General features: G+C 41.0%; 2 protein-coding genes across 2 annotated transcripts; both read left to right on the top strand.

The window, feature by feature from the left end:
* The first annotated feature begins 9737 nt into the window (after positions 1 to 9737).
* On the top strand, positions 9738 to 13144 carry hoxc13a (homeobox C13a). Its single transcript, XM_066672434.1, has 2 exons — positions 9738 to 10407; positions 12888 to 13144. The coding sequence occupies exons 1-2, from the start codon at positions 9738 to 9740 to the stop codon at positions 13142 to 13144; spliced, it is 927 nt and encodes a 308-aa protein (XP_066528531.1).
* A 9048-nt stretch (positions 13145 to 22192) lies between these two features.
* Positions 22193 to 24610, top strand: hoxc12a (homeobox C12a). The gene is made up of 3 exons (XM_066672945.1): positions 22193 to 22791; positions 23035 to 23045; positions 24372 to 24610. The coding sequence occupies exons 1-3, from the start codon at positions 22193 to 22195 to the stop codon at positions 24608 to 24610; spliced, it is 849 nt and encodes a 282-aa protein (XP_066529042.1).
* The last annotated feature ends 469 nt before the right edge of the window (positions 24611 to 25079 follow it).

Genomic DNA, 25079 nt, shown 5'->3' with positions numbered 1-25079 from the left:
CCAGTCTCACCGCAGGTCTCAGCGTCTGATTGACTACAGCCCACCGGATCAACCACATCAGCTCCTTGTTTAGCTTTATTTCGTTATTGACGTGACGCAGTGCAGCCTTCCGGTCTTTAGATGGAACCTAAATCTTTACCTTCATACTGCAACGTGTGCATATTCAGTAAACCTCTCTCTCTCTCTCACACACACACACACACACACACACACACACATACTCTCTCCCTCTCCCGCGCGCGCTTCCTTCACATCACTCTAGAGCACTGCGGTGCCGCAGAACGTCGTCTTCGCACGCGCTCAATCACTGAGGGCCGGTCCGTAGGATGTAAATTAATCTGAGTTACATATGAGCCCCCAACACCCTCACTTCCCTGCACCCCCTCACTCCACTCACTCTGCAGAATGGTGTCTGCACAGGGGAGGGGGGGGGGAGGTGTGGCCTTCGTGCGCCAAGAACGCATTACAAAGGCCTGTTTAATACTGCAATGTAGTGCCAATGTAGCGCGCCATTGGACTCTGCGCTCTTAAAGGGACCGTTAACTATTAAGACTTGGATGCCCTGAATAGTGCACGCGTCCAAAACTATTCAACTGACAGACACGTGCACCGTCGAGCTGAATGTTACTGGACATAGTGCTGGGCATGTGCACTATTCTGTTGAATAATGTTGGACATGTGAAATATTTAGGTGTTTTTATATGTAAACCATAAACATGGGCATGTCCAATATTCAGATGGAAATGACTGGACATGTCCACAATTTAGTTGAATACTTTTGGAATATGCACTGTCTCCTCCCTCAACATCCAGGGCTGAGGTGCACTTCAGCAAATCGCCTAACCCACCAACTGTTCTCCAAGCGCTGGGGATGGCTGCCGGTCGCTTTGGGCGTTCGTGTGCTCACTGCCCCATGTGTGTGTGTGTGTGTGTGTGTGTGTTTTCACTGCCAAAGGTGCGCCAAACGCAGGCACACTCACATTCTACACTGAACAATGACAATAAAAACACATTCACGTTAAATATTGTTGGTCATACACTATTCAGTTGACCAGTAGTGGCCATGGTCACGTGCCTATTTAATTGAGTCATTTGTGAATGTGCACTGTTGATGAATTCAGAACATGTCCACGGTTCAGCTGAGTGGGTTTGGACATGTCCACTCTTCAGTTGTATAGTATTGGACACCTACATTATTCATTAGCATATTATTGGACTTGCCTCTTTAATTATTTAAAAATCCAAGTCAAAAATAAATATGCACAATATGCCAAACGTTTGCAAGTCAGTGACTTCACTCTGTGTTTCATGTTTCAAGATGTTGACATGTACTCACTGGAGGATCACCGCTGTCGTTGTCGTGTCTTATGATGTCATACGCCTGCTATGGCCTGCATTGGCAGATGGGATGCTGTAGTCAATGTTCCCTTTAACACAGGGCGTCCTTTGTCATGTCATGTCATAGCAGATTCAATTCTGGTTCCATAAAGGCCCATGGGCGTGCATGTCCATTACTGTTCCGCTGGGTTAAATAAACCCACGATGTTAAATAAACATTCTTCTTCAAACTTGTAGCATGTTGTGACCAATGTGTGGCACATTCTTGAGACAGTCGGCTGCTTATTTACACAAACTCAAATATGTCGGTGAGGGTTTCGCTCTGTAGCTTATGCGTGGGAAGTGCTTTGATGTCTAATTTTCAGTTCTCCGTTCTTTACGTATGACGTCATCCCGTTCTACGTGACTGTCTATTTGGCTAATTGTAGCTTTGTTTTATGTAACAAAGGTTGAGACAATGGTTTACACTGAGCTTCATTCATCGTAATTTAATAACTTTAAGTTCTGCACACTTTATTTATAATTGTTCAAAGGCAATTAAACGTGTGCGAGGACGTTTTTCAGCCTGACGTATTAACGCCATATTGCCAGTTGCGTGGTTCTAGGTGGATTCGTTTTAGCCTAGGTCATGTTTATTAAGCCGTAGCTGCTCTATGTATTTTATGTATTTGTCGGTTTGTTGGATTTGTTGACGCCGAAAAATCACGTGGTATTGAATGACGCCGAGCTGAAGAAATGTTCCTCTTAAGTGAATATTCCAAAGAGGTTTCGCAGATTTCTGCACAAATTAATTGCACATACGTAAACGAAGTGGGTTCGGTAAGAAATGTTCAGTTTTAAAGAAACTTACCAGTTCGGAATAATGTTTATTCGTCATATTACCATCAAATTCACAACACACTGCCCATCTATTTCACTATTAACCGTTTCATGCCCAGTCAATCTGAATGACTTTGTTTATATCTTGGTAAGAGAGTTCTGAAACAGAGACATTAATATACGCTACATTTAATAATTCCCCTTTAATGCAGGGCTACGAATGGAAGAATTAAGTCACTGTATCATAGAGTTACCCATGGTGCATTGTATTATATTACACCTAATGCCTAAAGACATTTTAAGCAACACGCCCCTGTGAATCACATTAGGGCTGAGCGTATATGTGACAGTTTGGCAAAGCTATGTGAAAAGTTGTGTCATGTAGCCAGAGGGAAAGCCTGTAGTCTAGTGGTTGCCAAATACGACCATACAGAGATCAGTGCAGGGGGTGAGCATTGGAATGTACACAGGGTAAATACAGCTAATGTGTTGATAGTGTTGTATTTTGTAACTAGTGGAAGGCGTATTGCTAATGTCTGCGGTGCGTATATTTTGCTTACATGTGCTCATATACGTGGAGAGTGAAGACACAGCAACACACACACACAGACACACACACACACACTTTCTCTCTCTGCACACGTCGGAAACCGGCACCAACAGGGCCAGGGTTTAATAGGGCTGAGTCTGGGGAGCTTTAACCAGGGCGGCCATCGATTTTTCAGTTTCTCCATGACAACCCAGGCGCAGAGCACCAACAACCTCACTTCCAAAATCTTTCAGCGGAAAGCGTTCCTTGTTGATGGACGCTTCCAAAAATCTGCATTCTCATCAAACCTAGAAATTTCTGTCGGTTATTTCAAAGTTTTAAAATTCTTTTGTGTTTCCCGTTACAACAAAAAATGTTTGGCGTCTGTTACGTTTTTGTAATATTCACAGTCCATATGGAAAGTTCGGACAGTCCTCGGCAAATGATTTGATGTGTTGTGATTTTTCCAAGTAGAAACAACTACAACATTTTTTTTCTGTATTTTAAAGAATCTTCCATGTTTATCTGTTGAATGGAACAAACTGAGGGGCAAAGAATCAACAAAATATGGCTATTATATTAGTTTATGTTCAATGTTTTGTCTTTAATTATTTTAAAGTTTTAAACTCGTAGGTAAAGTTTAAACTCGTAGTTTTAAACCGTAGAATAATAAATGAAACAAGCAACGTCCCTGGACGTTCAAAATAGGTCTAAAAGTAGTCTGTCCGTCAAGGACATATTTTAAACGTCAATGGACGTCCAAAATCTATCTTAATAAGTTAGTTAAGTGGTGACCAATCGATAACGTCAGTGGACGTCCAAAACGCGTTTTATACAAGTAATTTATTTCGGGACCAATTAATAACGTCAATGGACGTCAAAAATACGTCTAATAGTCGTCTTTTCATTGTCTGTGTTTGGACGTCTTTTCAACTTTCATTTCCAACCTTAAGAGAACGTTGATTAGACGGCAGTCATTACGTTATTTCAACGTTAAATCAACGGCTAATTGTTTACTGGGGTGTCTGTTCATGACTATGATCTATAGAAAGTTCCATATAGCCTCCTTACTTCCGTCCTGCTACCCAAAAACAGGAAATACGCAGTCAAACCATCTAGTGGGTGTCTGGACTGCATTATACGCGCGTATCGTATAATTCATAAATAAATAAATAAACAAACGAAAATAACAGACAGAGCAGGAAATACAGCAAGTACTTGTCCATGAATATAACGCCCCCTTTAGAGAGTTTTAGAGGGTTTGAGCTCTTTTCCAAAGATGTAGAATGAAAGAGTAAAACGCTGTAGGCTTTTCTTTATCGTTATGAGATTATGACGAAATACCGTTGGCCGAATAGCGTTACTGTGCAGCTTTGAGCTGTATGAAGCAATTTTAACCACAATTTTGTACCTTAGACCATCATTTATTTATACTTTATTTACAATCAGTGATAACTAGCTAATCTATCCCTGGTCATGCCAAAGTACAGCGGCGATGAATGTTGTTCTTATTGTTTTAATATTTATCTCACTGTTGACCAAAGCAGCAGATTAACTCATTGTTATTTATGAACCAGTCCGTCATTTCCTTTGATTTAAAACACACAGACTTACTCATTCCATCACTGTTTCTCCACTGCAGCTATATCCTTAAGTAAATGCTTTGGACGCGCCTGTCATTTTAATGTACTCCAGTGGAAAATAACCAAAAAAAAAAACAAAAAACAAACGCTCTAAACAAACATCACATCAGCAATAATGATAAACAAAACTGATGTGGAGGCCACAAACCGCCCGGATGCCTTCATGGACCAACCCAACAAGCAGCCAATGAGATTATCCCCTCGTGCGTTGGCGTCCCTAACACATCGGATATTTCGTGCCTATTTCTTAAGGCTGATCTTTTATTGACTGCAGTATATCCAGTGTGTTACTGCTGCACTGATCACCCCAGAGAGGGCCCTCCGTTTTCATTCAGCTCCGGCAGTCAAACGTTTACTTTAGTTTCTTCTTCTCTAGAAATGATATGGAGTTATTTGTAATGAAGGAATTGAGGAATGCACCGGCAGGAGGGAGCGCGCGCGCACACACGAGAGAGAGAGAGAGAGAGAGAGAGAGAGAGAGACTGCAGCAACATTGCATCATGATGTGTGCTAAGTCTCAGCTGAAACTTATACCACTTCAGCTTTGCTGGTGTTATTCAGACAATGGCAGTAAACATGGTGGGAGCAGGTCCTCGATACTTTTTAAAAGAACAGCCACATGGTAGTGACGTAGCTTCCAATGACCATTGTAACAAACTTCTAGATCTACAATGACCCACTGTTTTAAATGAAATCATGGTGATGTACTGGAAACTGAAGGATTGAGACATGTTCATAAAACAGGTGTGTGTCTGATTAATATTCTGAACATTTTCGTTCACCCCCCCCCCCCAACCCCAACCCCAACCCCAGCACCAGATACTGCACATAACACGTATCTTCTAAAACAAAAGGGAGCTCATATGCCAAGGAAACCCCCCAAAATCGACGTCTGCAGGCAACCATAGTCTCCCTCAGTGGCAGCTCTCATATGTCAAATATTTATTACGTAGTACGTATTTCTATTAATATATGGACATATCTAACACACATTTTTCTTTAAAAAGTTGTGTGTGTATATATATATATATATATATTATGTTATATTTCGAAACACTAAATAGATGTATTTATATGTGCACCGAGTTTGAAATGACATTCTATGAACAGAGAATATACACCATATTTACAGTGAGTTCCATTATTATATATTATTATATTAAACCGATGGTTATCATGATCCAATTTTCCAAATGCTGTGTTTAGTTTTGTTTTTGTTTTTCGCTAAAGGCTGTTATCGTGGGAGCATTAAATCTGGCTACATGCAATGTAACAAACCAACTAATAACAAATAACCAATGTTTCAGAGCTTGTTTGTTGTTTTGTTCACCGTTAAGAACTGAAAATATTACCGTGGGTCGAGGACTTGTTTGAGAAAATGCTACTAAGATGCTACGTGGTTTTCAAAAAGTAATGTTTGTTATTGGAATGTTATGCACAATATTATAGAAGTAACATGACTACATCCAGTATCCGCGCGTAAAAGAGGAACAGAGTATTAAAGTATTATCACACGTTTACCGTTTCTTAAGTGTTGGTTTTGGGTGATAGACGAGGCGTAGGAAATATGCGTGTGGATTATTCTTTCACATTTGTGCCACGTTTTTCACTCACGTAAATGCGTAACTAGCACTGACCGTTGGTTTAAGAAACCGTATTTTTTTATTTTTCTTTATTAGAATCCTAACAAGCAGCCAGGACTTTTGCGCATGATACTCCTCTGAGCATCAGTGTTTACCGTTTGATAAAACCACGCTTAGACCCCGAGATTAGAACTTGTACAGCATTAAACAGTCGCACGATTGTCTTCCTGTCCACCTTTAAGACTTGCTCGTGCTCCATTAAAGCCAGCAGAACTCGGAATTTACAGGATCCACTGGAATCATTTCTGACTCCTTTTTCCTTTTTTTGGATTTTTTTTTTTTTCTTAAACATCTTTCTAACGCGCGGTCTTTCAGTCGTGCGGTTGTTTGTATGCAGGCGAGTGTGAAGTTCATTCTTGTCTGTCTAGACTGTGATTACGACCCTGTGTGTCTGCGCTTTTTACCTTGACCTTGGACTTCCGTGCAGCTGCCATTTGGAAGAGCCGTCCATATTGTCCAGTCTCGCGAGCACACAGCTGGATTAGTTCGCTGCAAGAAATGTAATTACTTCATATCCGCTGTATTTTTTTTCTTCAGTTGTAGGGTGAAGTGCATGACTGACGTTGAAAACGCTAAAATATTCCATGCTAGCCTATTGTAGCGTGTTTATTTTAATCACAGTGCATTAGACTAAATTTCCACCAAATTTGTCTCCAAAGCTGTTGAATATAGCACGTGTTTCCTAAAAGTAAGCTACGAGTGGCTTTAAATTTGGTGGAAATTTAGTCTAACACACCGTGAACGAGACAGAGGTGTTCGTGAGTAAAAATAAACTTGTTTGTTTTATTTCCGTTCATTAGTTTCACAGCTAAAGGTTAATATCACAGCGAGGAAACACAGACCTGGTGTAACGTCTGCTGTTAGTGATTTAAATTCTTTAAGTGTTCTGTTTTACAATCTGAATTTGTACAACTGCCGATGCCGTGATATTCAGTTTCATTGTTTGTAGAAGTTGATTTTTAAAGTCCACAAATCAAATGAACTTTTGTTTGTCTTGTACATATTTGGTTGTGATGTATTTACAGAGAAAAGAAAAAGAAACCATAGGATTGATATGTTTGACTTGTGTGTGTGTGTGTTTATCCAAACTGGACACACGCACTGCATTTCGAGTTAACTCGTGTCAAATAAATGACGCTAAATCGTAACAATGTGTTCATTCAAATCCTTTTGTAAGCGCTAATGTCATTAGCTACTATGTTTCGTCTGATGTTATACGCAGGCACTCGAAGATGATCAAAGACAGAGTTTATTGAATGCTTAATTATCCGATTATATAATGATTTAAGTGGAAAAAAATAAAACAAATCAAAACAAAAAGACATGAACCTTGTGTACACTGATTTCACACCGAACTGGATTACTATTACAGCACACGTTAGTAGTAGTAATAGTCAAGTGATGGTAAAGTAGTAATATATTATGCCGTAATAACATAGTAATACCGTAATGACGAATCAGACAAATAAATAAAAATCCACAGGAATTCAGCATTGTGTTCAGTGGTTAAAATCTACAGTCGCCTTTGGAATGCAGCTTGCGCAGAAATCTAAAAATACATGTGGAAATGTCTACCTTCATTCCCGAAGCGTCATAAATATTGAATAGTAGTCATATTACTAGCGTCATTACAGTTTTAAAAAAAAGATAATGTTCACTTACATTGTTTCTCACTGGTTTTAAACGTAATTAAAGCACTGCAAAACAAAAACGAACTAAATGGAAGTTTTTATTAGACAGATATACTCCAGCATCCCTTGAGTAACCCTCGTGGAAAGTTTTTTGACCTAATTAAATATGAATTAAGTATGAATCTATATATTTGCTTAATGGCCTAAATTCGCTTCGTGGTGCAGGGGAATCAAAGTGCTTTCTGCAGACGTTGGCTGAAAACGTGGGGCTTGTTTTCGTCCGCCTGAGCTCGAGATCCCTGCTCGTTCTCCTTTAAGAGCCTCTGTTGGGGGGCGCGCTCGACCAATGCGCTCACGCTCCAAGTCCCAGAAGGAGGAGGCGAAACGTGAGCGAGCGCCCGTTTAAAGAGAAACACTACAGGTGAATATAGGCTCTAGGTTTTTTTTTTTTTTTTTTTTTGATATAAATTATAGAAATTACACTCAAGATTTACAGCTTTGGCCAGCTGACTGCTGATGTCCTTTCAAGTATCTTTGATGGCTGGATTTATGCGGATATATGCACATTTTGCGTAGACGTAAATAGAAAAACCCATTATGTGGATAATTTAATCATTCAGACGTGTGCTTAATTGTGAAGACACGCTCAAGAGAAATGCCTACTGCTTTATTTTATTTTATACGACAGTTTGACCAGGTCAGTTTGTAGCGTATATCGTAGCGGTTTTATTAGAAAATCTCAAACAAATTCACAGAAATTTCGAATCTGAATAAAGGAAAAGTACAAATGTGAACCCGTACTTTAGAAAGCGATTTGGGAACTGAAATGAAAAGACAATGTGATTCGCGTTTACCATCTGTTTTACGTAATATGACGTCGTTAGTTAAAAGCAAATTAACATACTTCGATATTCTAATGCAATTCTACAGTAAAGAGCTAAATTTGGGCGGAGCTTGGCCTTTATTCATTTTTGCTCGTTCTTCTCATTTTAAACACTCTTTGATAGGAATATAATTTTACTGACTTCGGAGACACATTCCAAAGGAAGTCACGCTCTTAAATTAAAGACTGATTGCATGAACTTGAGTCAGCTGCGCCATTAATCAGAGCAGAGTTTATAAACACATTCCTCAACGTAAAATTCAATTGTTCGTGAAATATATTTGAAATATTTCCCTGTTGTTAATCTGACTTTCACTGAAGTGGGTTTTTCTTTGGATCAGAAAACTACAGTAGTGACTTAATGACTGTAGAAGTGTTGTTGATATCTGTTTATTAGCCGCTCAAACAAGTTGGTTCATTGTTATTGTTTATACAACATGTATTGAGGAGACTAATAATAATATTAATAATAATAATAATAATAATAAAAAACGCCATTTCTGTCCATATTGTCTTGCCTTATTCGGATTCCTCCTGCCTCTCACCAAGGAGCCCGCTGCCTATCAGGGAAAAATATTACCGTGTGCACACTATGTAATTAAAGGTAAAATATCTAAGACCTGATTAACGGGACCACCCAAAAAACTCCATTGTTTTGGTACGTCTTCCAGCCGCCCTTCAATGAAGTATTTAACATGTGATTCAAAAATATAATCACATTCATATCACGCAAAAAAAATAATAATAATAAATAAATAAATAAAAAACGCTAAAATGATTAACGAGAACTAAGAATCCAAAAAGCCCACTCCGTATCTGCTTCTAATGCATTGATTTAAAAGGCTTCTTCTAGCCTCCGTTTCCAGGGTCTTTAGCATATCATGTTAAATTAAAAAATAATCACGTACATACCACGTAAAATTGTAAAATAATGATTAAAAAAAACCCTCTAAAAATGATTAACGTGCTCCAAAAATCCTAAACAAAAATGCCATCATTTCTACTTGTAGTGTCTTGCCTTAAAGGGATTCTTCCAACCCCCCCCCCCCCCCCCCCCACACACACACACACACCACCACCACCACCACCTCCCACCTCCCCACTCCGCGGAGTCGTTAGCATATCACGTGCCCCACGCTTTAACGACTGAACTGGTCGTGCGCATGCGCGCGCGCGCAAAACTGGAGTTTGGAAAATGAGGCCGTCGCCTCGGAGCGGTGGACTTTTTAAAACGCATCGGCAGCCCGTGATATGACGACTTCGCTCGTGCTGCATCCACGCTGGGCGGACACCTTGATGTACGTGTACGACAAGAGCCCGAATGAGAGTGCGGCGAATAAAAACCAGACCATGGAGGCATTGAGCGGCAATTGCCCCGCCACCCACTGCAGGGAACTGATCTCGCACCCGGCGCTCGGACGCCACTCGGGCCCCGTGGCCGCGCACCAGGGCTCCGTTTATTCGGACATCTCTCCTCCCGACGCAGGGCGTCAGTGTCCCGCGCCGCAGACGTCGTCCGGCGCCTCCCTCGGCTACGGCTACCCGTTCGCGAACCCGTACTACGGCTGCAGACTCTCGCACTCCCACTCACACAACGTCAACCTGCAGCAGAAGCCGTGCTCGTACCACCCGGCGGAAAAGTACGCCGAGCCCAGCGGCGCCTTGCCCGCAGACGAGCTCTCGAGCCGGGCTAAAGAGTTCGCCTTCTACCCCAGCTTCGCCGGTTCTTACCAGGCGGTGCCCGGCTACTTGGACGTGTCCGTGGTGCCCGGCATCAGCGCCCACCCTGAGCCGCGGCACGACGCGCTCATCCCCATGGAGGGCTACCAGCACTGGGCTCTGTCCAACGGCTGGGACGGGCAGGTGTACTGCTCCAAGGAACAAACGCAGTCGTCCCATCTCTGGAAATCTCCCTTCCCAGGTGCGTCGCTCACATTTCTTCTTGCTACAAATTTCAAAAGCAGAGGAACAGAAAGAGTTCTTTAGTCAAGTTTGGTCAATAACAAGTAGATCTTGATAGAAATGTCTAAGCACATCTTTTATATTCACGTGTGAAACTGGCATCAAAATCAAACGTGGCTCAGGAACCGTACACATTAAGAGCTGCTCCAGTCTGGTGGAAAAACCTGTTGTGTATGGCTCGGGGACGCTGTGGTTGTTCTGTGCTGTTAAAACGAACCTAGTCGACAATGATCGCCACCACATTTTGTGGGAGAGGATATAAACACAGAGTTGATATAAAACACACGCAGGAAATCTAGCCGTTTAAATCAAAACACGCTAACTGCCAAAAGCGTTGCCATGGCTTTGTGTGATTGTCGATATTGGGGTTGATCAATCGCTTCTGTACATTCTGTAAAATAATAATAATAATGAAAACAAACAAACAAGAAAAAATCCATCCGAGGTTCTTCAGTGAAAGCAGTGGGATCCCACAGAACCCCCTCTGAACCATTGGGAATATAAGCGGCTCCTAGTAAAGTCCTTATGTGTTGGAAATGCATCTAAAATAGCTATATTACTACATTATAATGGGTTCCAATACTGTTAGCACGAGATGATTTGTCCTAGAACACTGTCAGCTGGGTTTGTTTGGATGTGTCCGTATTTCCATATTCTCTTGGCCTTGTTGGTTGTTTGGCTGTTGATTGATGAGTCGTTATTGTGCAGTAGTTATAAGGCAAAATAATATTCATAAACCAACTGGTCAAAATGCAACCTCACCTGTCTGACGTGTGTATGAGGCTAAAGATCCAGTCAGACATTAACTCGTACGTAATAAAGAAGCGGAAGATCTGTAGATGGATTCAAGTGTTGCCGATTGGAGCAGGACATATGACAACCCTTGCTACCTTTGCTCCTGTTTGTATTGAGCCTTGAAAAACCCCTCGATCGCTCTATTGGACGTTGTGTAGATACTAGAATCCTTTTGAGCAAATGGCGTGTGTTGCGCAATTATGAGACAATTATATATGTTTATTTATTCTTATATTTTATGTATTTGTTTATATATATATATATTTTTTATTGATTGATTGATTTAGCAGCTATTTATATTTTTAAAAAATGATCCATCCAGCATTTAACATAGTGGCACCTTCCAACGGCGTTATTCACTGTAGCTTCATTGATACGTGAACACAGGGAATGGCCTTCAATTGGTCTTTAATACGGGCTCTAATGTTTGTTGGAGAATTTAAGACACTGCGGCGCTACACTGAATAGTTGTCACCACCATTCAGTGTGACTAGCATTGAGAAACTGACAGACAGACGGACAGCCCGACAGACGGTCAGACAGACCGACAGCTAGACGGTCCCACTTGCAAGCCCACGGCGCACGCGCAATTGTAGAGCCCAAGACCTCCATAAACAGTGCTCCCCCCAAAAACAAAAAACCATACCGCTCCTGCGACAAACCTCTTCTCATCCTGTTCCTTTCCAAAGCCCGTAGAATAAAGATGAGACTGTTTTCTTTCCCTCTCGCATCCCCCAGCCATTTTACGACACTTTTTTTTTCTACAGTCCCTCCACATCCGCGAGAAAACCCTACATTGTAAGCTGGAGGAAATGCCACCAGCACAATATCTGCCACCTTAATGGCGAGGAAATGCTGCTTGTCAGCTTTAGAATGCAAGTAGTTTGCCGCCCGCGTCTCGAGCAGACGCTTCACGGCAGGTGAAGTCCATCCTTTACCTTGTGTTACCTCAACAACGTGAACGCCATGTTGGAATGCAAATCCGCGGTGTTGTTCGCACTGATTCTTCTGCTGCCGACTGCAGCTGGATCACTGCCTTGTTTTGGAAGGCGCGGAACTTTTGTTTGTGAGATTCAGCTGCAGTCGTTTCTACAAGGGACAGTTATTTACAGCAAATTTGAACTGAAGTTAATTCATTCACTGGTGTCAAACTTTTGGTGTGTGTGTGTGTGTGTGTGTGTGTGTGTGTGTTCAACTAAAATCTGGTTATTTTATCTGTGAAACCTTTTATAAATGGTTTCCATTAAATAATAATAATAAAAAACATTTTATAAACGTCAGTACGCAAGTATTTCTATATTCAGTGGGTTACTACGGTGTTTGCGGTTGCCTTTTTGAGTACTGGAGTGATTGGCTACTGGGCGTTCAGTAAAACCACTTCAAATTGTTACCAAATTAATTGTTCGTTTTATATTTGATATTACATTAGTTATTTCTTGCCAATTTATTTGTAAAATGATCACATTTGAAATCTGAGGGTCTGGTGTAAACAGAAACGTTTACATTTTACATACATTCCGTCAGCCTTCAAAGATTGAGATAGTTGGAAATGGATTAGAAAATTGGGACTGGGACGCAACGGGTTTAGGGCCAGGGTTTGACGGAGAAACATAAGTCTACAGTGTCTCTTTCTCTTGTCTCTAGATGTGGTTCCTCTGCAGCCGGAAGTCAGCAGCTATCGGCGGGGACGGAAGAAGCGGGTCCCATACACAAAGATCCAGCTGAAAGAACTGGAGAAGGAGTACGCGGCCAGCAAGTTCATCACCAAAGACAAGCGGCGACGCATCTCGGCCACCACCAACCTCTCAGAGCGCCAGGTCACGATCTGGTTCCAGAACCGACGCGTGAAAGAGAAGAAATTCGTCAGTAAATCCAAGGCCAGCAGTCACATGCACACCTAACGGAGCGGGCAGCCCAGTGGATTGACCTCCGCGTTCTCATGACAGTTCTGACACGTACCTCTCTCTCTCTCTGTTTCTCTCTCTCTATCTATCTCTCCCTCTCTCACGAACCCGTTGAATGAAGAACATGAACACCCCCCGAGGCCAGGTCCCCATCCCCGTCCCCACTTTCCCCTCGATCTCGATCTGGCTTCTCTTTATTTAATTTAAACATGCAGCCGCTCGCGCTTAAGCTTTTGATTATGATTTTTTGTTTTCAATGTTGGACGTAGGCAAAGCCTTAAAACTGTGAAACAACCAAAAACATTGGAATTCTCATTTCAACTTCATCGTATTATTATTTTTTTTATTTTTTACTGTTTTTTTTTTTTTTTTTTTGCTATGAATGTACATATATAAATATATAATATTTAAAAAAAAAGATATCTGATTTGTAAGTGGGACACGTGCCGCCTTCCAAACGCCACCCCGAGGACTTTTCACTTTTCATTCAACGCAATTATCCGAGAGAACTCGAAGAAGAAGAAAAATAATAATAAAAATAAATAATTAAAAAAAAACTCGACAAAGGGGGGCTTCAGCGAAAAAAACGAACAATTTGGGGTCTCTCCGAAATGAACGCTCAGCTTTTTTTTTTTGTTTTTTCCTTGTGGTCAGGAGAGACTTCTACTGGACTTTGCTCCAAACCCAAGCCTCCGAGGTTTCAACAGGAAAGCAACGGAAAGAAAAAAAAGCTCAATGTTTCACTGTGGGATACATTACTTTTTAATGCCGAGGGTTAAAGCCAGGCTGCTAATGTTGAAGTGTACAGTGCAATGCCTTTATTATTTAATTCCCCCCTCTCGCGAATGACAGGGCTGTAAACACGGAATGTCTCGAGATCATCTGTGTGCCCCTCCCCTCTCTTTTTTAAGCAGTGAATTGTATGTCTCTGCCATGCAACTGGAATGATTGTAAGCAATTCAGACATTTAGTATTACCTTATCCGTCAATGCACAATCTTTCTTTCTTGTTTTATATATAGAATTATATATAGCGTAAAGCATTGGAGCTTTTCACACACCTTGTTAAAGTCTGTACCTCTTTTTTTGTGCAGTATGTGAACTGTATTGTGGTGTTTAATTCCTAAAGTACTGGATGGAGACGTGTTTCTTAAATAAATAATGACATTGGAAAATCAGTGGCTTTACTTTCATGCACCGGCGGTGTCAGGTAGCATCCGGTGACTGTGACGTTGTAGACCTCAGCGAGCCACGCTCATTTCTCTAAGATGTCTTTCTGATGTTGTGTTGAGCTTCGACCTTCGAAAACCATTCTGTTTTGACGGAGTTTGTCGAGGAAAAAAGAGTGTGGCTACTCGAGTGGTTACTACGCGACTAGGAGCCATGTTTTTGACCTTGACCAAATGTAGAAAACCGCGCACAAAAGAACATTTCAGTTCAAGGCAATAGTGTATTCCAATGGCTTTCTGATGTCCAGGAGTCGTAAGGTTATATACGCACTAGTAAATCCAGTGTATACCAGCAATGCACGAGTTTATTATTATTATTATTATTATTATTATATATATATATATATATAAAGACCTGAGTACAGCAGTAAAATAAAAATCCCAAATACAAGCTTAGTTTTTGTTTTGAAAGCTTGAAAACTAATTTTTCAAATATATCGTCGATCGTGTACGTTAACACGAAGATGGCCGAATGGTTCCGAATTTCTGAAAAACGCCACAGCCTCAAGGCCGCCTGATAATCACGCGATTAAGGTCTGTTCTTTCGCTCACACTTTAGGGAAAATTAAATCTGAACTTTTATTATCGACATCTTTCTTGAACTCCGTGAGAAGCGCGCAGCAAATCAGAGCCGAACGCCGGGATATATGAATATTCTATATAGTAATAGCTTTTTAATTGAGGAATTAATATGAACGTTATATTGTTTAACTATCACCATGCTTTTAAATGGATGATTATAATCTACACTTGTTCAATACTAAATAACAAATGAGCACTGGGCCGCACAAAGCAATGAGCAATAACTACTGGCCTCTCAATCGAAAGAATAGCAGAAAGATTAGCGCTGAAACAGAATAATGCCAAACATGTCTAAGTAATGATTTCTGTCTTGAGCCTGTATTTTAATCTGTTACCACTTTGGCGACGGAAATGGATGCTGGTGCGCAGTGGTGTATAAATAAAGACCTTTGCAATTTGATTCAAACAAAGTGTAATCTCTGGGAATTTTTGAGAACATCAACGGTAATGTTACAGATTCATTACGTCCTTTTAAAGACACGTCTCTCCTCAACAGGCTGGCGTCTCAGGTTCGCGTGGATCAGCTTCGCTGTGGAAGTGGAAGGTATGTTCCGAAGGAAAAAAAAAACCCACATATGTGTGTAGCTTAAGGAATCTGAAAAGCGATATGCGTCTTGCTATTTAAACAGGCAATAAGTATTTATTTTATGAGACATGAGTTTAAAAAAAAGAAAGAAAAAGAACCAGTTCAAATGGTGGTATTTTGCTAAGCACTCTTTGCAAGTTTCAGCTTTTATTTAGTTCGTCACATTCTGGATATTAAGAATATTCCGTACATTTAAATACATATTAATCGGATGTGCTGCTGCTGGAATTGAAAAGAATATATATATGATATTAATGCCAAGAAATGTTAAAGTAAATATAAAGTGTATCAAGCGTACGATTTAAGACGCAAACTTAAAACATCGTATTTATGTTTACGTGTTACGATTTATTAAAACGCGATTTTTTACAGGTTTTACTGTTTGTGCTCGTTGTTGTGTATTGTAATAATATAGAGTTTGTATTGAAAAGAACCCGGAAAGCGTTGACGTAAACATTGTAAAATGTTAGCATAAATGGCTAAAAATACAAAGCCAACAGCTAAGCGGCTCTTCCACGTCTTCGTACAAGTTGACGATGTATATCAAAGATAGTTACGCGGTGGTTTTGTTAATAAACTTTACTTTGTTTATTTGTTACGCAGTATATCTTGCTGTCACAAGGGAATGACACATGGCAGCGAGCAACTGATTGAATGTGGTTCTGGCCTATGCTCGTCATCCTAGTCCACATTATACACACAGGCAGCGGCTACGTTTTAGACTTCTGAAGTAGCTTTGCCAAATTCCCGCGTTCGGAAACCAGAGGAGAGCCCACGCTCCACTGTGGCTCGTAGGCGCCTCGCAGCTTGATCCCAAAACTTAATCATTTTTACATTTCGCATTGCCTTGGGACCCGTGGATAAACATTGACGAGGAAGAGGTGAAAAGGAATGAAATGCTGCAACTCGTCCCCCACACAGCAGCGATAGTTGGGTTCTCTTCTGTTTTGACGTCACGCGCTCTTTACCCTTGACCGTGACTATGCAGTCGCTTTGACCTTGACATCAGAGACTTGTGCATACCAAACAGGGGGCTGGACACCGAGTTGCCGAGCGGTTTGTTTGCAAGCAAACAAGGTGCTATTTCCCTGTCTAGACGGCTCGAGCTAATGACGTGCCATAAATACATAAAAAAAGGAGGAAATGCACTCATACCCCATGCCTTTGCCCAGGTTCTGAGCGTCTAAAGCTTGGTCGACTTTTGCCGTTTAGCTTCTCTTTCCGTTCCTGCCCACTATAAGGCCCTTTGCCGCACGCGCAATGGCGCTTCCGTGCTTCTCAGCTCATTTAACTTCCAAAGCGACCCATTGGTTGAATTCTGTCCTCGCGCGCCGCAGGTTAACTCACTACGGAGACAGGTAGAGACTATTCTTTTTTTGTTGCTGTTGTTATAGTTGTTGCTGCTGTAAGACGTCTAAAAAAGAGAGAGTTTGCACGTGCTTGTGGCAATGAAATGATGGCACATCTGTAAAAACAAAAAAAGCAGCGCGTGAGATAACACTTTTCCATAGGGTCATGTTCAAAGGTAGGGCTGGATTTCCTTTGTTTACAGCGCGGAAGTAGGCTGCAAAGCTTAATACGGGACGCTGGCTGGGTCTCTTTAGTTTCACGAGGATGTGAATCGCAACTTTATGAACACTGAATGCTGACTTTATTCCTCCGTGCGTCCACCGTATATCATGAGCGGACAAGGGAAAACACACACACACACACACACACACACACACACACACACACACACACACACACAGGCTAAGGGCCTAACCAGTTTGCCACTCACTTCCACGTATTTCCACCGGATTCCCAAGGTTAGGGCTAAGGAAAGGACAATAAAAGGCCGATATTATGACCAATGCTCATAAGATTTATCCTCGAGAGTACACTTAGCAAATGTACTTTTAGTCAACATGGTCTAATCGTAATTGAAATGTAGGTCTGCGCGTGCCAGTGCCGTGAAAATGTGGACGTGAAAATGTCTATGATTTTATTGTAGCGGAGAGAATTGCTAATTGAAAAAAATAGAGACCGTAATGAAGATGTGCGCTGTTATTGTTAACGCTTGTTTACCTCTTTTAAAAAGAGAGAAGGTATAAAGACAGATGGGTTGTGGGTACGATATTTCACAACTGACATAACATTAATATACATTGGTATTAACTCTTTCTGATATTATTATTTGAGTCTGTGTTCTCAGCAAATAAGACACGGAAACAGGACTTTTATTTTATATATAGATATATTTCTGGATTTCCTATCATTTTAATATTAAATATAATTCAAGACAAGTTTTCTGATCTATGAAAATCCCGGGATTGAAGGGAATTAATAATAATATTCGGCATAAAACGAGACACGTTGATGAATGTTAAACGTATACTGAGATTTAAGAAAAAGCATATTTTTACAGGAGAAAGGGGAAAAACTCCTTAACTTCGAAAGGAAGTTGGTGGGACACGACTCTTTTCCTGGTTTTTCTGAAGAATTTCCTTTGAGCAAATATTAACACTGCACACAGAAGCTGGAATTAACATATTAAAAGGAAACATGACAAAAATGTGGATGTTTTGTTGAAAAACTAGGCTTAGCTCCGACAGGTGGCTGCCCACTGCATTGGGACTAAAGGTGAGGTATTAAATTAATATTAAATAAAATGACTATTTAGAACAACACACGTTGACCACCGGGTTTGAGAATTTTAAATAACAATAACAACAACAATTAATTAACAGCCAAAGCCAAAGAAAAAAAAAAAATGTACTAAAGAAATAAACTAATGAACCCAGCATCAAGCTCAGTTTGAACCTGCTGAAAAACAATGGAGGTTCCGTGAATATTGATAGTTGCAAAGCTATTTACTGAGCACATTTCAGCTGTGGTTTGGAAACGCCAGCGCCATAGGAGCCCGGATGCAGTGGTTTGTTGGGTTTGCAGTGCGCAGACGGAGCAGAGACACGAACAGAAGAAAAGGGGGCTGATATCCTCTGGTGGTCGTATGGTGGAAATATCAGGAAGTGAGCAGCACAGCATCCACCCCGCGTCCTCGTGCTCGGTACTCTGCAGTATTTAGAGTTTTATTTCTGTAAACGATATACAAAACAAATATAAAACACGGGCGCCATGTTCTAAAAGGAATGGGAAAGGGGGGAAACAAAGCGGTAGAGGAAATAAACAAAGAGTCTGTGAAGGTTCGTGAAGAAGAGAACACAATCTGCTTAAAGAAAGATTTCAAATACATTTTTTTCTCAAAATATAACTAACTTAGATGAGTTTAGCGTCAACAGATACACGTTGAAGAAATGTTGAATGATGAATCATAATTTTATTTAGAAATAAATCAGTTGTTTTGTTTGTTTTAGGATTTTTTTAAATAAATTACCTCACTTTACTAAGTCGAATATTTGTAGTGGATACTAAACAACTCTGGCACAGCACCAACGCGTTACGTGTATTTGGTTTATAAATAAATAAATAAATAAATAAATGAAAACATATAAACACTAAAACAATGGGTAATAAGTTACATTTGACAAGTTATGGTTTATAAATAAAATATTACATCAGACAAATTCTTTATTGAACTTGTTCAGTGACAGAGCCCTGAATTATAATTATATTTATTTATAACAATTATCAAGTTTAATTAGATCATTCAAAGCATCATATTTCACAACAACAAATGTTTCTTATTAAGTCTATTGTTTCTGTAGCTTTTCTTGAACACGTGGAATTCAAATTTCTGCAGTTTTATTCTTAGTCAATTATGACGTCATTTGAAACATAGGGTCCACATAAGACCTCATTAATTATTGAACCTTTAACTGATTTATAGTAAACAATATTACATTTCTTTAATATTTTCCCCGCAGTTCTATTTATTCGTGGGTTTCTCGGTTGTCTCTTCAACGACGACGAGTTTAAGGAAAAACGAATCAATATTAATTGTACTAATTTAATTTTTTATACATATTAAATGCAAATACACATCGTATAAATATCTGTAGCCTTCTGATCAATGAAGTCAGTTGTGATCAAACGCTAGTGTTTAGTTACTATTTGGCAAATGTAGGAAAGTAGGGAATCGCTGCAAGTAAAAGAGCTATTCGAGTGTAATTAGTTTTTCCATTTGTTTTTGGATATATTTTTTTAAGGAGCGGAGGTCGGTGTATGAAGTATTTCCCGTGGCCTCAGTGTTTATCCACTGACTGTGATGTGTTAACACTAACAGTATTTGGGATCTTTGAGCTCAATGGCTTTAGAGGAATAGCACCGTGAGGAAATACAGCGAGTTTAAAATTGCGCCTTTAGAAAATCACAGCCAGTAAAAAAAAGAAAAAGAAAAAAAAACCGCCTTTGTTTACGCTATTGCTCTTGTCTGGACGGGAAGGCAATTCCAAGACCGCTTCTCAATGCGAGCAGACAGTGCACTAGACACTGACCTTGAACTGACCACAGCTACTTTCAGCGAGTTTCTGCAAAATTTGGGCAAATGTAAGTTTTTCATTTTCACGGGGTGAGTCAGAAGGGTTTTATCTAACAGCAACATTTAGTGTTTTTATTTGTGAGTTTTAAACTTGTTTCCAATTACGAAGTACTTTTGAGTTGTTAGATCTACGTGTTTAAACACATGGCACTAGTTGTTCTCTCGAGTTTGCTTTTATCTGTTTTATTTCTTTATTTCCTTGTGCTGCGTTTCATTAGCAATGCTCACTTAATATTTGATTGAGCGTGTGATGGTGTTAAGATCCTGTCTGCGTTTATTAACAAGCCTTTCGAAATCTTCAAAATCTCAAAAGCTCACTCCTGATCATCCACGTCGCTCGTTCGAATATTTAAGAATTGTAGAAGAAAACAAATGAACGCTGCGCCTTTGAACCCGGACTGTATTCTCCCATCTCTCTGGTGTAGACTCTCTTTAAAGTGGATAATGCAGATGTGGGCACTCTGTCTCCCTTTTTAATTATTTCATTATGAATTATTCATTCTGGTTGAAAGATGATAGTCTGTACCTTGCAGTTATCTTGCATTCTCTGAATTAGTCTGTAGCACGTGTCACACTGGTCTGGCGCCAAAGTTTGAACTTGGCAAAACAAATCAATGATGGTAGAAAAATAAAACAAAAGCAAAGGATGTATTTTAGGAGTTTCTGCAAAAAAACAAAAAAAAAAAACGAAAGGTCTTTACTTGACTCTAAAAGCATTAAGCGAAGTTGCAAAAATCAAGAACAGCCAACCAAATGTGTTTCCGATTTTGGAGTGAAATGAAGTGGGATTTCAGCTAAGTTTAACAAGCAACAAATAGCCACCACCCACTTTTCACACAATACACACAGGCACGCACGCGCAGCGCGCACTGACACAGAAAAACAAACACATACACGGTCTCAAACAAACATGTGTCTCTTAATTTTTTATTTATTTTTGTTTTCTGGAGACAGAATGAGGCCTAAATTGTGATATATGTGTTTCGCTGTGCTAATGACCAGTCGTCCTCTGTGTGGGATGTAAATGAGAATGGTTTTAATGCTCTGGATACAGTGGTTATGAAGGAAAAATGTACTTAAATAAAACAAATTAAGCACAGTATTGTTACATTAAAGAAGATTATTTCCAAATTTTCTATCGACAAAACTGGTCACATGCATATTATATTCAAGTCTTTGTACCATTTAAAATCTCTCTCTCTCTCTCTCTCTCTATATATATATATATATATATATATATATATATATATATATATATATATATATATATATATATATATATATGAGAACATATAAGAGGTGTGTTCCCGCGCCTTCAGTGTCGTATCAATTAAAGTGATCGCGCGCGGTGCTTTTGAAAGGGCTGGATCATTTAAATAGCCTCCACCAGCTTGTAAAGTCCATATAAAAGAATTGCGAGATGTGTAACAATCTTTGCAAGAGTTTGGCCGCGAGTGTTTATAGAGGGGGGTCTGTTAAAGTTGTTCATGTGAGGTGCACAAGAAGCGTATTATTCCAAATATATTAAAGGAACCTTATAGAATATCATCTTATTTTTACAGAGCCAACGGTTTCAACCTGCTGACCCCGTTACAGTAAATACGAGTGTGTAGTGCAGCGCCGGGCATCAGTCTTTCTCTAAAACAAGCCTGTAAAAGTGGATCATCACAGCTTTATATGACACTGAATTCACCCGTAATTTGCAGGAAAACAAGACGACAGCGCGGCGAAAAATGATCAGTCTGAATTTTTTTTGTATGGAAGAAAACGAGAGGATTTAAAGATCGTTTAATCGGTGATAAAGATATTAAACGAGACCAGGGACAGTTCTGCAGACTTCTGGATAATTCTGTGAAAGGTGGGCCAGCAGTGCAAGAGGCATTCCAATATATAATAATAATAATGATCATAATAATTTCAAAAAATCAAAAGAAGATACCTTTTTTCGCTAATAACACGTTTTATAGAACTTTTTAAAAAGCGTATAAACCCGTAATACAGAAGTTAGGGTTTTTGTTTGGTAAAATAGACCCAGTGGGCGGTGCCTTGCCGACTTGGAGCAGGCACACGCACGTGACGCGCGGTGACCAATCAGGTGCACCCCCAGGTTTAACTATGTTAAATGTCAGATTGCAATAAAGTAGAAGCTGTTGGTCAGGCCCCGCGGAAATGGGCGAGCATAATCTCCTTAATCCTGGCTTTGTGGGACCTTTGGTAAACATCCACACTGGAGACACGTTTTACTTCCCCAATTTTAGAACCTCAGGGGGACAACTGGCGGGGCTACCGTCTCTCTCGTACCCAAGGAGGGACAATGTCTGCTCCCTGCCCTGGAACCCGTCGGAGTCGTGCAATGGATATCCACAGTCTTACTTCAGCGGTCCCGTCTCCATTAATCCCTCCTTCAACCGATCCTGCGGTGAAATAGCCCGGCCGGAAGAGAAGTGTTATTACGGTAACAGCGGCGGCAGCGCGAGCCGAGAGCCTTGCGCGGACGGAGGCAGCCTGAAACGGGAGGACAGGGCGAGGGAAACATCCGTGTCTTCCGATCACGCGGTTCACAATGGGATGGGCAACGGTGGCACCTTCAGCAAATACGACTATGGCACCGAGACCCATTTGACCCAGAACCCGCCGTCCTGCCAGTCGCTGGAGTCCGACTCCAGCTCCTCGGTGCTCAACGATGGAGGAAAAACCGCGAGCAACGACCCACAGACCCTCGTGTCGCCGGGGAACCACACAAGCAACATGCCCACAGGAGGAGGTGAGTCCCGAGCTACTTCTAAACAGGTAGCGCTGGACCTCGGGGTCACGCAAACCCACGTAGCAGCACGTGTAGCCAGTTAGGGCGTATATAGGCTCAGCGTGTACACGCTTTAATGGCTCTGTGCATCATATATGGCCTTATTTTGAAACATATGGGAGAACACTTCCCAGAGAAATGCCTCGTGTTCAGCGTGGAGCTCTAACCGTTTTATTATTATTAGTAGTAGTAGTAGTCGTAGTGGTAGTAGCAGTAGTGGTATTGTTGTTTATACTTGGACGTGACCAAACACTGTCAAACGCTGTGATTTCTCTGCAGGGATATGCTTGCGTGGTGGACCAGCGCCACTAGGGGTTGCCCTAAAATGCTTCACGTTCACCAGCCCTTGGTCATTTATTGTACAGCCAGTAAACACGGTGTCATAAAATCCCTCAGTGTTTGTGTTTTACACACCTTGGTTTTGCCTTTCAAAAAAAGTGCCGTGTTATCAGCCAACGTTTTTCTTAGATCCTACGTATGTTAACTTCTCCAGGTTTAATTGGTTTATACATTTATTTATATTTAAATACATATATAGAACCAGGTGAAAACCCCCTTGTTAAATGTCCTTCCCTCTGGATTTAACGTTTTTATTTTTAATGTATATATTTATATACAAAACTCCAGCAACCAATATCCAACCAGAAACCACTGTGTTAAAAGAGTAAACAAAGCGAAGCCGGATTCCTGCTGCTTAAGTTTCAGCGACGACTCTTAAAGCTCAGTTTATATCCGCCACAGTGGAAGCGTCCCGTTAATTGTCGTGTAAACTGAAATAGTAAATTCTTCACGGGACACGCGTGTGTTTCAGGAAGCGCAGTCAGGTACCATCCTCTCCTCGGTTTGCCTATGCCTTAGCATCACTTGTCAAGGGCCTGCTCATTTTCTGTTAAAAGGTGGAGGACAATAAGCAATGGCTTGTTATAAAGGTGTGGAAAAGAGCGTGGTCAGTAGTGTGTATGTGGAGTGAGGTTGGGGGGGAGAGGTGTATAGTAATCTTTGAAAGTTATGGTGTAGATCATAAAATGTCAGTTCAAATGCTTCTAAACAAAACTGCCCTTCTGCAACTACTGTGCAAGCAGTTGGACCTCCATCGCGCTAGGAATCATCCCAAATCAATAGCACAGTGGGAGTGACCAGGACAGTGGACAGTGATGGTTCTGAAGATGTGCTGGCGGTCATTAGCTTCTAATCTCTGATCTAGTCCCTAGAAATAATATCCCACGACTATAAACATGACGTGTAGTGTTTCCCGCCAGTGTTGAGTGTAGCTACAGTACGTTTCGATATTTTGTACTCAGTGATACCAACGACCAAATCTTATTTGTGTATTGTATAACCAACTGGACGTGATCTGATCCGAACTGGACGTTCTTATTTACTTTACTGCAGCCGCTAAACTGGTGTTAATAACGTATACGTCATTTAGGCTTAGGCTAAGCACATAGCAATAGCATTGCATTCAGGATCGTGTGTCCTAACATCACTGGACAGTCATTTAGGAGATATCACTGTCTTCTAATCAGCGCTCTTGCCCCCCTCTAGGTGCCCCGTGGTACCCGATGCACACCCGGACCCGCAAGAAGAGAAAGCCGTATTCAAAGCTGCAGCTGGCGGAGTTGGAGGGGGAGTTCATGCTGAACGAGTTTATCACGAGGCAGCGGCGGAGAGAGCTGTCCGACCGGCTCAACCTCAGCGACCAACAGGTCAAGATCTGGTTCCAGAACCGGCGCATGAAGAAGAAGAGACTTTTGCTGAGGGAGCAGGCGTTGTCCTTCTTTTAAAAGGAGCGCGCGCGCGTGTATCGCTTAGCCGTTCAGCACCCAGTCCACCACTATTCCACTCGAGGGTACCATGGCACCAAGGCGCAGTATTGTTAATATCCTCAGAGACGCGTCTACATTCGACAGCCCCGTTATACGTTGATTGGTGTTTAGAAAAACAAAAAACAAACAAAAGCAAAGTGCGCGAGCATGCCGAAATTGATTGACCAAAATGCAGCAGTCAAACATTCTCACCCTCTGCTGTTACCGCAGTTACAGTTTCACGTGTTGTGGTGTTTTCGTTGATCTCCTCGCGATCCGGACTAAGTTGTTCCTTGTCATTCCCAGTTGTACAGTTGCAAACAATGCCATGAGCACGACGAGTTACACCCACACTCACTCCATTAAATAGTCCACCAACGCACCGGGCCTGCACATTTCCAGGTAGTAGCTATGGACGCTCACCGGAAGACGCTAGGCTAGTAGTTAC

This window comes from Hoplias malabaricus, chromosome 5 (assembly GCF_029633855.1).
Source record: "Hoplias malabaricus isolate fHopMal1 chromosome 5, fHopMal1.hap1, whole genome shotgun sequence".
In the NCBI taxonomy this organism is placed as follows: Eukaryota; Metazoa; Chordata; class Actinopteri; order Characiformes; family Erythrinidae; genus Hoplias; species Hoplias malabaricus.
The sequence above is the reverse complement of the archived record's forward strand: the minus strand, read 5'-3'. Positions and strand labels throughout refer to the sequence as shown.

Coding starts and splice junctions, on each gene's coding strand:
- hoxc13a (XM_066672434.1), top strand. CDS start 9,738: ATGACGACTTCGCTCGTGCTGCATCCACGCTGGGCGGACACCTTGATG. Junction 10,408..12,887: donor CTGGAAATCTCCCTTCCCAG/GTGCGTCGCTCA, acceptor TCTTGTCTCTAG/ATGTGGTTCCTCTGCAGCCG.
- hoxc12a (XM_066672945.1), top strand. CDS start 22,193: ATGGGCGAGCATAATCTCCTTAATCCTGGCTTTGTGGGACCTTTGGTA.